Here is a 12,952-nt window from a genome sequence, read left to right on the forward strand (position 1 = left end):
GTGGACAGGACAGCAGAGAGTGAGGAGAAGAGAAACCAGGCTCAATATTCCCACTCTCCTCCCTTCTCCCTCCAACCCAGGTGCCCTCCCAGCCTCAAACCTCCTTGGTCAATGTCCACTCGGTAGCAATCATTCTCATCACTCGTCAGAGGGCAGGCGTAAAGGCCTCCAGTGCGGTTAGCTGCCTGGCCTGGGAGGGCTACTGCTTGGGGGGCACCTACCAGAAGCCTGCAGAATGGGAGGAAGGAAGGGAGGGAGTTAGAAGAGCCTCATTTATCCTCCTGACAACTCACTATGGAATGAATGTCCAGGGTGACAGGCCCTTGGACCCCAGGTGGCAGCTTGACACTGAGCACAGCTGAGCACTGGGTCTGGAGTTAAATCCCTCCTCAGACACCTGTGAGACCTCAGAAAAGTCCCTTGTGCCTTAGTTTCCTCGATGTAATAATGACAATAACAACAGTTTTCATTTATTGAGCACTTTCAGTTTTGCAAAATGTTTTGCATAAACACTGAACAGCCCTGAGTGGCAGATGCCATTTTACAGACGAGGAACCAGAACCAAGCAGAGGTTAAGTGGCTGGCCCAGGGACACAATTAGCAAGTTATAAGGCTGGATTCACTTCCCCACCTAACGACCTCTAGACATACAGATGTGTCCAAAAATACCAGAGGTGCCTGCAAGAAGCCTCACACACCCTGACCCAACTCTTCCCACAGCAACTTCACCCACAAATATCTCCACTCACAGGGCACAGAACACGTGTGTTCCCTCTCCACTCAGTATTGTTAATTTGAAAGAACCGCTTCTTCCCAGCACCTGTTCCTAAGTGCCCCACCCCCTCCACAGCCCGGGGCTCCTTTGCCAAGTTTGCCCCCTCTCTCTGACCTAATTTGTTCCCTACCAGATGCCAAGAATGCTGAGGGTGAAGACAACAGGTGACCACAGCTGGCATGGCGAGGCGGTCCGGATGCCCGATTCCAGGAGAAGCAATAACCACCATCCCCCAGTTCCCCAGGATTCTACCAGTCATCTCTACTGTTTAGAATTAGGCTGAGGGTGAAGTGAGAAATGAAGCAGAATGGTTTCCCTGTCTCTCAATAAAGTCCATTCTCCAGCCTCCACTCTCCCTCCTCATGCCCCTTCCCTTCTCTCATTCTTCTCCTCATTCCAATGGTTCCTCCTCCCCCCATTCTAACACAATTCCCTTTCCACATCCCTCTATATTCTCCCTATTTTCCCTTATCCCCTTCACCATTCTTTCTCTGTCCCCTTTCTTCATCTCTACATTTCTCCTCCCTCCTTCTACCCTCAAACTCTCCACTACCACCACTCCTGCTTTCCCAGCTACAATTTTTTTGGCCCAACAATTTTCCATAGTCACAGCCAAGGCTCTGGCCCCAAGGGTGAGTTATGCTGGGAATGGAGGATGACTGGGCCCCCTGGGGCAAAGTAGCAAAGAGGCCAAGAGTGGGAGTGTGGGGGTGGGCTTTGGAGCTACGGGGAGATTGAGAGGGAAAAATAAAATGTGCCCATTTAGCCACATAAACCTTCTAGGGCTCAGAACAAGGAGGCAAAGGCAGTATTGGGGAGAAACAGTTTTCTTCGACCCTCTTAGGGTCTCCTGAATCCTTACTCCACCTCCCATACTAGTAGTGATCATTAACCACTCACTCACTCTCTCTTTCCAGGAGCAAGGTCAGTGGCAATGGTGAGCTAGTGACAACCATTTGGAGAGAAGACACCATCTCTACAGGGGAGCAGGAGGAAGAGGGAGATAATTCAGGAGCTGTCAACCTGTCAAAGCCCGTATCTTTAAGGCCTTTGGACAGGGCAGTAAAAATTCTAAGGCAAAGCCTGTACCTTTCAGACCCCTGGACTGGGCAGTAAAACTTTTAAGGGAACTGAGGGTCAAGAAAAAGAGGCCAGTATGGCACTTCCCTCCAAGAGGGCCCTGGGAACATCCCTAAAAGGACCATGTGGCTCTGTGTCAGTGAGCACAGATCCACTCTAGTAAACATGCCCACCAAAACTGAAAGCCCCTCCAGTATTTAGAATATGCTAACATAGTAATAATTATAATTAGCATTTATGTAGTGCTTTATGGTGAAACACTCTACATAGGAGGCTTAGTTTTGTATTACCTACAGCATTTAGCACAGTACTTTGCACACAGTAAGTGCTCAATATACATTTGTGGAATGGATGGATGGACAGACATGCTTGGGTCAAGTCAATATAGATGAAAGACTCAGCTGCCTCAGGATAGTGTGCAAATGCACGCAGCCAACACCTGGGAGCCCTTCAGTTGCACACATATGCTGAGCCCTGGTTGCTGGAACTAAGGCTTTGCACAGGGCCAGGGTTGTGTGGAGGGGGCTGGAAAAAGTCTGTCCTTTAGGCTCCTCTGGGGACAGAAAAACTAAATGCACAGATGGGCCCAGTCCCATGGGAGAAAGGGGGAAAGGGAGGAGTCTAAGTAATGGAGAAGAGACTCTTCTAGGGACACGGGCATAGACAGATGCAGACTTGGGCCTCAACACTCCCTCACCTTCCTCGGCAACCCCTCCACCCTTCACTTCCCAATTTTGACCCAGGCTTTCTGGGCTCTCAGCTCCTAGCTCACAAATTCCCCAGCCCCTGGCTCGCTCCAGCCTCTGGATGGGACAGTAGCTGCAGTGGCAGCCACTGCTGGGAGAGAAAAAAAAAAGATTCTCGGCTTTTGGGAAGGATAGGAAGGCCAGGGGCAGGATGAATGTGGAGATATTTGTCCATGTCAACCTCCATTCCTCCAGGGCACCACCACAGAGGGGCCTCGATTGATGGGTCCCGATATACACAGGTCTCTCCCTGGAGATGGTGGGGAGGGGAAAGAGAAATATCTTTCTGTGTATTCTCATGCTTAGGGTACCCCCTATATGGGGGTCTTTCAGTCTGAGGGGAGCTTCTCCTGGATCCTTCTCTGTGGATTCTACTGGAGGAAACACTACAAGATCTCTCAGGCTGGTGAGGAATTCCTTTTTTGGGACCTCCTCTGTGGGTTTTCTCAGTATAGGGGGTTTCTTCTGTGAAGTTTCCTCTGTAGGATCTCCCAAGCTAGAAGTTCCATCAATCTGGGGGCTTCCCTCTATGAGGTCTCTTCTGTGTGTTTCCTCTGTAAAGTCTCTATAAGGTCTTTCGATCTAGGAATTCCATCCATCTGGGGGCTCCCTTCTGTGGGGTATCTCTGTAGGCTCTCTTAGTCTTGAAGTGCTTTCCCTCTGAGGGGCAGCCTTCTCTCTAGATCTCTCAATCTAAGAATTGTTTTGGTCTGGGGGGGCCTCCCCTCTGAGGGATCTCTTCTGGATAAGGGGGTCTCCTAGTCCAACATCTCCACTCGAGCATTTCTCTGTGAGTATCTCTCAGTCCAGGCACCCCTCTAAAGTGCTGCGCAGCATTTTTCCCCTGACAGGGGAGAGGGATAGAGAGGATATTTGGGGCGCATAGAGAAGAACAGCAAATATGAAACCGTAAAAGGAAGAATTTCTGGTGCCTTCCTATCTTGCCACTCAACAATAGGTGTCTAGAAACCTCCCCTGAAAAGATCTTTCTAGAATGAAGAGGGGTTCCTGCAGCTTAAGCAGAAGAATAGCAAAGATGACCCTGGCAGTGTCTGCTCATCCACCAACCTCCCTCCATCCAGGCCCAGCATAACCTAGGGGAGAGGAAGGATCAGGCTCTACCTTCCAAATCGGTTCTCAGAATGGCAATGGGGGGAGGGGGCTAGGAAAGTTGGGATGGGGTGGGGGAAAACTAAGCTGGTAAAAATAACTTAGAATTTCCCTCAAAATAACAGTGCTCATCATGTCCTAAAAAGGCCTCCAAGTCTGGAAGACTTGGGAATCTGGCAGACAGAGGGCTCTATGCGGGAGAATGGGAGGGACTCCAAAAGAGGACAGCCACTCCTCACATACACACCCTTACACAAGTTTTAGGGACCCCTGGACCCATACCCTACTCTCATGTGACGGGGAGCAAAGAAAGAAATAGGAGCCAGCTTTCTCTCTCTAAGAAAAAAAAAGATGAGAGGACAGCATCTCCTGGTACTCTTATCCCAGCCCCTTCCAGAAAGATTGATTGACATGAGTGAGGAGGTCCCAGAGGGCTGGCACTGATCATAGTAATAATGGACTCAATATGACTTGGGGGAGGCTCTGGAGTGGTGAGCTGGGTTAAGCTAAGACCCCAGCCTTGGGGCAATCAGGGTAACAAGCCACATGAAGAAAAAAGAAGGAGGATCCTGGTGCAGGTAGATTTTTTTTCCCCTTCTTATCTTTATCCCTCACAAAACAACTCCCACTCATACAAGTAGCTAAAGAAATGCCCATAGTACACACAAATTACACAGGAGTCCACCCTGCATCCAACGGAGGCACTCCAACTGGTCCTAGGGAATTCAAAGCTACCCCGGTTCCCACCCGCAATCTTCCTACAGACAAGATTCTATGCTGCTAAAAGTTTGGAGTGAGAGGAGGGAGGAATAGGAACATAGCATCCTTCCTGGGATCTAAAGGGAAGCTGAGGTTCAAATTACTTGGATCCTTTTTTTATAGCTCCTTCTTTTGAGACCCTGTTTGCCTGGACTACTGCCCACCCCCAGCCAGAACAGTGAATCATAGCTTCGGAAGCCCATTCCATCCCTCTGCCTGCCCTGCTCTAGCCAACAGAGGTGCCAGGTCTCCATCTCATTTTTTAAAAATTAAAATTAAAAAAAAAACAGACTCCTGGAAAGGCTTCTCCATCAGCCTTCCTCCCCTCCAGACAGCCTATCTCTCACCACTCTGACTGCTGGGAAGTTATTTCTGGTGTCTAACCACCATGCCTTCCACTGTAGTCTCAGCCCCTTCCCCCTCCTCGGAACAGCCTGAGAATGGTATGTCTCCTCCCTCTATGGAACCTCTTCTGGTGAGGACTGGGTACTCTCAGTTACTGAGTCAACCCAAATAACACGTCCCAATACTATTAAGGTTGCTGCTAGAATAACACCCAATCTCAGGGCTGAGGGAGGCAGATTAGGACAGGAGGCTAACTAGCATCTCATAGGAAGACTCAGGACTCAAGATTCCCAGTCCTCAGATAACGTAGAAGTTGGGTATCGTAAGAATATAGGAAAGGAGGGTGGGGCTCTGTGCAGAATACAAGAGCTAAGGTAGGAGGGAAAGATCAGGAGCAGATGGGGGAAATGAAGGTAGGGAGATAAAAATGGATTTAGAACTGGGGGGCAACCCAAGACCACTAGAACTGAGTGACTCACCAGCTCTGGGGACGGGGCCGAAGCTGCTGATGCAGGGCCACGGAGAAGCCAAACAGGCTGCCAGGGTCTCCCTCCTTGCGCAGAGCACCCATCACGTCCAAGTTGAAGGCACCGGCCTCTGAAAGCAGCCACCCCAAGAGCAGGGAGACCCAAAGGCGACAGAACCGCGGGGGTCGAGCTCCGGCCATGGGGACCGTGGACCGTCGAGCCCCTCTCCAAGGACCCAGATCCGCGCTCTCCCCCCTCGTTTCACGAATCTCTCCTGAATTCAGACTCTGATCTTCAGAGCTCTGCCTGATCGCCCCCTCCTATGCTCAAGTACCCCTCTCGCACTCTCTGTCCTTCATTCCTTTATACACCGGCTCCTTCCTCTTAAGCTCTCAGTGTCCAGCCAAGACTGCTGACCTGCTGAGCTCTGGCTCCGGCTCCCACTCCTGTCCTATCCCCCGGGAGCACCGCCCCTGGCCCCTCCCCTGGCTCCTCCCTCAGTCTGAGCAGGTGGAAGGAGCCGGTAAGGAGTCAGTATGAGAGGGTACCCTCTTAGCTCTCCTTCAGGACTCAGCCACGCCTTCCCCACCCCACCCCATCCCACCCCCGCACAAAGCATCGGCGGCCCGGGCCTCCCCGCTAGCCTCCCCTTGGTGAGAGCTGTGCAGCGGCTGCCGGCCTGGGGTGGAAGCGGCGCGCAAGAGCCCGCGGGAAAGAGACGAAATTTAGAAAGGAGAAAGGGCTAGACAAATTTGGGAGGGAGAAACAGAGAGGGAGAAAGAAGACTGAAAGGAAAGAGGGGGTTGGGGAAGAGGAGGAGCGAGGAGAATGGTAGATAGACTCACAGGAAAACCGGAGAGAAGATAAGACAGGGAGGGAGACAAGCAAAAGGATGAGGAGCCTCTATGCCTGAACATAATTTGGGCTAATACCTTGGCTTGTAAAGGGATTCCTTAGCATCTAGTGCCTTCCCTTTGTCCCTCTCATGCATACCACCTCTACCCCACAAGAACCCAACCTGGACAAAGGCTGTATTGGCTACGATTTCTGCCTTCTAGGTTTTGGGGGAGCTGGAGAAGAAAAACAAAAACGAAGGGAAGATATAAGGACACGGGCTGGCTGAAGGAGAAGAAAATAGGAAGGAAAAGGAAATGTGGAGAAAGAAAGGGAGAAAGCTAAGCAGACAGAAGGAGAAAAAGTCACTGGGTGAAAGAAGGAAGATTTTTAAAGGGTACTAAGAGTGTGGAGAGAATGATCAGAGAAGAAGGAGGCAGAAGGTTAAGAAGGGGGAGGACTGGGGTCTGTGCCCTTTATTCTCTACCCCCTCTTCAGTGCCTGGCTTTACCATTTGGATTCAAGGGCAGAGGGAGGAAAGGTGGAGAGTGACAGGCTAACTCCAGCAGGCTCTTGGGTGGGGCTGACCAGGGATTCCAAATGGTACCAGCATGTCTGTCCTTCTACACACTTTTACACTATTGGGACAAAGGCCCAGGCATACACTCCTTGAAAAGGCCAGGAGAAGAAAAGGGGTGGGGAAGAGAGACCAGGGAACATTTTCCAACTTCCATGCTATTTATAACTCCAGCTAAGCACCAGCGCCAGGATAAGAGATAGGAAACAATTTAGAAGTCCTCAAACCTCCCCCCTCCCCTTTTGGGGTTCCCTCTCTCTCATCTGATATGTTTCCTTGTGTCAGTCTGCCTTTCCCCTTTCCTTCATCTTTCTGATTGTCTCTACAGTCTCCTCTTTCTCTACGTTTGTCTCTTGTCTCTGTAACTGCTATGATCTTTCTTGTGTTTTCTTCATCTCTGTATCCATCTCTGTCTCTCACTCTAAGACTTTCATCCTTCATCATTCTTGCCTGTTCTCACCTCTTTTCCTAAGGTTCAACCTCTAACCTGTATCTTCTCTAACTCTAACCACCATCCCTTTCTATGAATCCTTCGGTTTCTCTGGGTGATGTTCATCAGAGACCATGTTTTACCTTCTTCATCCTTGAAACCAAGAGAATGGATTAATTGCTACAAGGACAAGTTTCCAGGTCTCCTGAATCTGAGGCCAGACTCCTAGCTCCTAGAGCATTCAACCACCTTCCAGTCCTTCCTATAGCACCAGCCACGCCCCTGATCAGCACCTTCCTGATTTCTATTTACTCTCATTCCCCGCTCCACCCAGCTGGTTTCACCAAATCCCAGGGTTCAAGCAGATGCCAAGAATCTTCTGATTTCCCAAGTTCAAATATTTGGGAAGTCACCTGACCCAGCACCGTAGGACAAAGACAGAGAGAGAAGAGAGAAGCCTCCCAGAATTAGCCTGGCTATAAATAACCTTCAGACAGTTGGAGGAGGGAAGGCAAGGGGTGGAAGAGAGAATGGGGGGAGGGGGCAAAACAGCTTGTCAGACCAAGCTGGATATAAAATTAGATCCATAAATCTGTGCCTCTGAAGGGAAGTAAAGGGCCCTTAACCATCGGCTGGCAGGAGTCACTGGGGAAGCAGTAAAAGGAGAGAAGAGAGTAAGGGGAGGCTGGGAACAGTGGGAGTTCATTTGGACAAATGACCTGTCCATAAGATGCCATCAAGTTGCTTATGTTTGAGTAAAGAGCATAGGACTTTGTAGAACAGTAAACCAGTGCAGAACCAACCAGTTCCATACAGAGACTTTGGTCCTTCCTGGGGTGAGAGGGAGATAGGGAGAGAGAGGGGAAAAGGGAATGGGGGTTTTCTCAAATTCACCTCCTACCCTTCCAGCCTTCATGCCCCTTCCTCTATTATTCTCTTCCAGATAATCTTATTCTGTCCCAAACCATCTTGAAATAAAGACTACAGAATTAACTCTTCCCTCTACATCACCTGAGAAGACAACCTTGGAGTACCTTTGTGCTAGAGGCCATCTCTTCCTTCCGAGTCCCTAACATGTAAAATACATTCTTACCTCAAGTACCTCCCCAGAAATGGAATCCCTCTACTTCTGACTCCTAGCCAAAACTAAGGCCTACGCCACAGCTGGGAGTGATAGAGAGTAAAGGTAGCCAATGGAGAGCCAGTCTGGCCATTCTGATGACTGGGGAGCTGAAGAAGACTTTAAACTTTGGAGAGAAGGCTTATGAGGTCACTTCTTACTTTATGAGAGAGGTTAAATCTCAAGATTTGCTTCTCTTTGAGTTCTGGTCCTCATCTTGAACTTAATTAGCCTATTCCTCAGTACCCTCTCTAGCAAATACTAAGCTATCACCCTCCACTTTGGTCTCCCAGTTTGTAAGGGGCTTCTCTGTGCCTCTATGTTCTGCCTGAACTCCCAATACCTGCTGCCCACCTAATCTCGCCATCCTTACAAGTTAAACACCTTTCTATCTAGCTCCAAGCATTTGTTCAGTCACTTTGGAGCCCAATAATCCAGTTTAGGACTCTGTATTTAAGGATAAATAGAATGAACCTCAGAAAGTAAAAGAAATGAATGAAAGGAAGGGGGTTAGAGTCAGGGTCATTCATTTATTCTTACCAAGAAGGGCTGGGGACAGGGGGAATAAGAAGGGGTGAAGATAATTAACAAAAGGCTAGAAGTAGCGTTCTACAAAAGGTGATAACAGGCTTGTTCTATCTCTCCCAAGGACTGAATAAAGAAAATTGCACTTTGGCTATAGCAGGAGGAACTTATATTAGAATGGAGAAGAAGATATAATTATTATGTAAGATGACCTAGGGGAGAACAGAGAGGTGTCAGAAGTACCCCCACCTTCTCTGCCCTTTTCCTAACCAGAGGAAAGCCCATGTATATCTGAGAACAAAAAGTAGAGCTGATATGGTTCTCTGACTCAGGGGAGTTTGCTCACCCAATTGTGAAACTGACAAAGTCAGGCCAAGTAGGGATAAGGAGGTTAAAATAAAAAATGACCCTGGCACTTCTCCCTGTCATATGCCACCAGACCCTGTCCTCTGAAAGCACATCAATCCATGTGAAAACACTGATCCCTTTCTCCTACCCTCTGCCTTGCCCCTCCCTCCCATCCCCACTCTCACCCTTGCCTGTGGAGCACCTGGCATTGCCCATCCTACCCAACATTTTGCTGGCTCATTGTGGATGAGAGCTTGGGGGAAAGGCTGAGAGTGGGGGAGGGAAGGCTGAGTAAGGCTGCTGTAAAATAGTCATCTCTGTCATGCTCTCACTCTTCCCGCTTCTATTGACCATTCCCTCTCTGGAACTGAGTCCCAGGCTGATCCTTTTCCCAAATGCTACTCTCCTGCCAGGACCTGCCTGTGGCTACTGTCCAACAAGTTAAAGGGGTAGAGTCATGAGTGGCAGAAACAGAAAACTTCAAAGCTGCCCTCCCCCAAATTTCTCAAGCATATCTGTCTAAGGAAATTTCTCCTGTGGCCACAGCCTTCCAGGATGGGAGAGTCCACAGCTCGGGCACACAGAAACACTTTCGCACTTACTTTCTTTATCACTTCACCTGACACTTATGTGATATAGTGCCTTATATTTTTATCCAACTTTTTGAATGTAGGTAAGTCAGTGTAAGGTAGTCAAAATGCCTTGGATTTCAGTCAGGACTTTCAAATCCTATCTCTGGCACCTTACTTCATTCACTCTGTGACAAAATTTTTCTGAGCCTGTTTACTCACATGTAAAATGAGGGGAAAAAACCATTTCTATGGGCAAGGACAGGAACAAGCCATAGGGTAACCAACATGTTGAGGTCATTCAGGTCCATGCCTTGAGATAAGCTAAAGAAAGTAGAGATGTTTAGCCCAGAGAAGACATAATATAGCTGCCTTCTAGTAACTTAAGAGCTATTTTTTTCTGTTCTTTTATATTTTTTGTTATAAGACATGGCTCTTTGGGTAGAAAGGAGGGACATACTTGGAAATGAAGGTCACGTAAAAAGCACAAAATATAGCAATAAAAAATGAAAATAAAATTTATAAAAATATCTTTCAGTATTTCACAAGGAACACTCTGAAGTTCTCTCCCCCCGCCCATATCTAACCTCAATCTATCTATTGCAGCCACTCCATTTCTCCTTTTGTTCTGTATGTATGACAGAGTAATTTGCAATCATCTGTGATAGAGGAGAGGAGAGCAGTAGCATGTGTCATCTAAAAGCGCTAACAATGAAATAATGGACAATGCAAAAAAAATTTCTCTGTAGTTTGCAGACACACCATCTTTTTGGCAGCAGTTACTTTTAGTTTGCTTCTGCTAAGACCAAAATGAATTTGCATTCCCTCAGCACCAATCTATCCAGCAGAAGGGAAGGACGGGAAGTCCAGATCTTTAGTTCCTACATATAGTTTATCAAATTAACAGACTACCTCTAGATAATCAAGAAGTTGATTAATTAACTATTTACATTATCAAGGACAAGGAAATGGACCAGGGCATTGGGTGAGACAGTAAGAGGAAGCAGAGGAAGAAAGGTAAAAGTGCCTGACATTATGAAGTCGTTTGTAGAACATGGAGGGAGAGTGCAAAGCCAGGAATCAATCTGGGAATATGCCAGCAACTAGGAAGGGAAGGAAAGGGAAGGGAGAGAATTTCAATGGGACGAGGGTGCCTCTAATCCCCCAAATATCCCAGAAAGAGGGGGCTATCATGGATAGTCTAATGACCTCAACTGTCTCAGGAGCCTCAGAACCTTCAGAAGTCTGCAGGAAGTCAGTCCCTTAATAAACATTTATTAAGTACCTACTGTGTTCCAGACACTGTGCTAACCACTGAGAATACGAAAAAAAAGGGGGGGAGTGGAATCAAAAAACAGTCCCTGCTCTCAGAGTTCAGAGTCTAACGGAGGAAATAACATGCAAATAACAATGTACAAACAAGCTATATACTGGATAAACTGGAAGTAATCAACAGAGTTGAGGCACTAGAATTAAGGATTGAGAAAGGCTTCCTGTAGAAGGTAAGATTTTGGTTGGGACATAAAGCCAAGGAAGTCAGGCGATAGAAATGAGGAGGTAGAGCATTCCAGGCATGGGAGACAGCCACTGACAGTGCCCAAAGTGGGGAGGTGGAATGTCTTGTTCAAGGAACAGCAGTGAGGCCTGTGTCACTGAATCACATGTGGGGTGTAGAGGATGAGAAAGATGGTTGAGGCTGGGGGATGGGAAGTCAGGTTATAAAGGGAAGTGAATCTTTTCTCAACACTTTCCAAAAAAAAACCCTCCAAAATAAGTTCATAACGGTCATAAATAATTCCTCCTGGTTCTACTGCCTCCAACACATCCATCATTCTCTCCTCTTCTCCCAAAATACCCCAAATATTTCCATTTCCCCTCTACTTCCTTTTTCTCCTCCATACTTCCACATTTTCCCCAATGACCCCATCATCACCCCTTCCCTCCCTCAATACCACCACTCCTGCTCTCCCAAAATACCCCTAATGTCCTCCTTTCTCTTCTACTTTTATCTCCCTCATATCTGCACCCTTCCCTAATTATATTCATCATCTAGAGCCCTTCCCCTTCTCCCATGCTCCAATGCTACTCAGTCTTCCTCTTCCAATCTTCCCACTTCCCATCTCTCCCTTCTTCCCAGACACCCTTCACCCCCTTTCCCACCCTTCTTCCAATTCTCATACTCCCTCATCTCCCATCCTGATATTCCCTCCCACAGTATTCCTGCCATCTCCTTTACCTGTCCTCTACCCAGTGTCTCCTAAATCTCCCTTCCCTTTTTTCCTATAATATCTCCACCATCCTTCTTCCCTTCCCCTCCTCCAAAATCTCTACCATCCCCTGTTACCCTCTCCCTTCCATCTCACAGAATCACAGAATTCAGAGTTGGAAGAGATTTCATCAGTCATGTAGTCTAACCCAGACCCAAAAATAATTTCTACTATAAGATTTTTAATGAATCGTCATCCAGCCTCTGCTGGAAGACCTCCAAGAAGGAAAAACCCACTCCCTCCAGAGGTAGTCCATTCCACTTTTGGACAGCTCTAATTGTTGAGTTTTTCCTGACATCAAGCCTAAATCTGTCTGTTTAGAACTTCCGCCCACTGTTTCTGGCCCCTTTAACTGGAGCCAAACAGAAAAGATCTAATTCCTCTTCCTCATAAGAGCCGTTCAAAATCCTTGAAAATCTTCTGTTCCTCTTATTCCCCATGAGTCCTCTTATCTAGAATAAGAATCCCCATTTCCTTCACCTTCTCACATAACATGAAATAAAGGCCTTTCATCCTTTATGATGAAATCCTAGTTGCTGTCCTCTGGACTCTCTCCAGCTTATCAATATCCTTCTTAAACTGTGGCACCTAGAACTGAGCTCAATATTCTAGCTGGGACCTGATGAGGGCAGAGTGCAGCCTTATTCCTGTAAGCTGTACTTCTCCTAATGCAACCCAAGAGCATGTTAGCTTTTCAGCTTCTCACATCATACTGCTGACTCATAATGAGCCTGCAGTCTGCTAAGACCCCCATATTTTTCCATACAAACTGCTTCCTAGCCCTGTCTCCCACCAGCCTGTATTTGTGCAGTTACCTTTTGTCCCTATTGAATATTTTTTATTAGATTCAGCCAAATGACCTGTCAAGACCTTTTGGGATCCTGTCACCCAATGTGTTAGTTCTCCCTCCAGGTATCACCTACAAATTTGATGAGCTTGCCATCTATGCTTTTATTCATGCCATTGATAATTAATAAATAAATAAATACTTATAAAATGC

General features: G+C 47.5%; 1 protein-coding gene across 1 annotated transcript in view; it reads right to left on the reverse strand.

Annotated features, from left to right (window-relative positions):
- The window catches only part of ITGA7 (integrin subunit alpha 7), a 31,454-nt gene extending 25,676 nt beyond the window's left edge, over positions 1–5,778 (reverse strand). The window contains 2 exon segments of the mRNA XM_020989950.2: positions 101–228; positions 5,295–5,778. Of these exon segments, the coding sequence (XP_020845609.1) occupies positions 101–228; positions 5,295–5,482 (316 nt within the window). The 5' untranslated portion in view covers positions 5,483–5,778.
- Positions 5,779–12,952: the final 7,174 nt, after the last annotated feature.

The sequence above is a fragment of the Phascolarctos cinereus genome, unplaced genomic scaffold, assembly GCF_003287225.1.
Source record: "Phascolarctos cinereus isolate Bilbo 61053 unplaced genomic scaffold, phaCin_HiC Scaffold_1;HRSCAF=81, whole genome shotgun sequence".
Lineage (NCBI taxonomy): Eukaryota > Metazoa > Chordata > Mammalia > Diprotodontia > Phascolarctidae > Phascolarctos > Phascolarctos cinereus.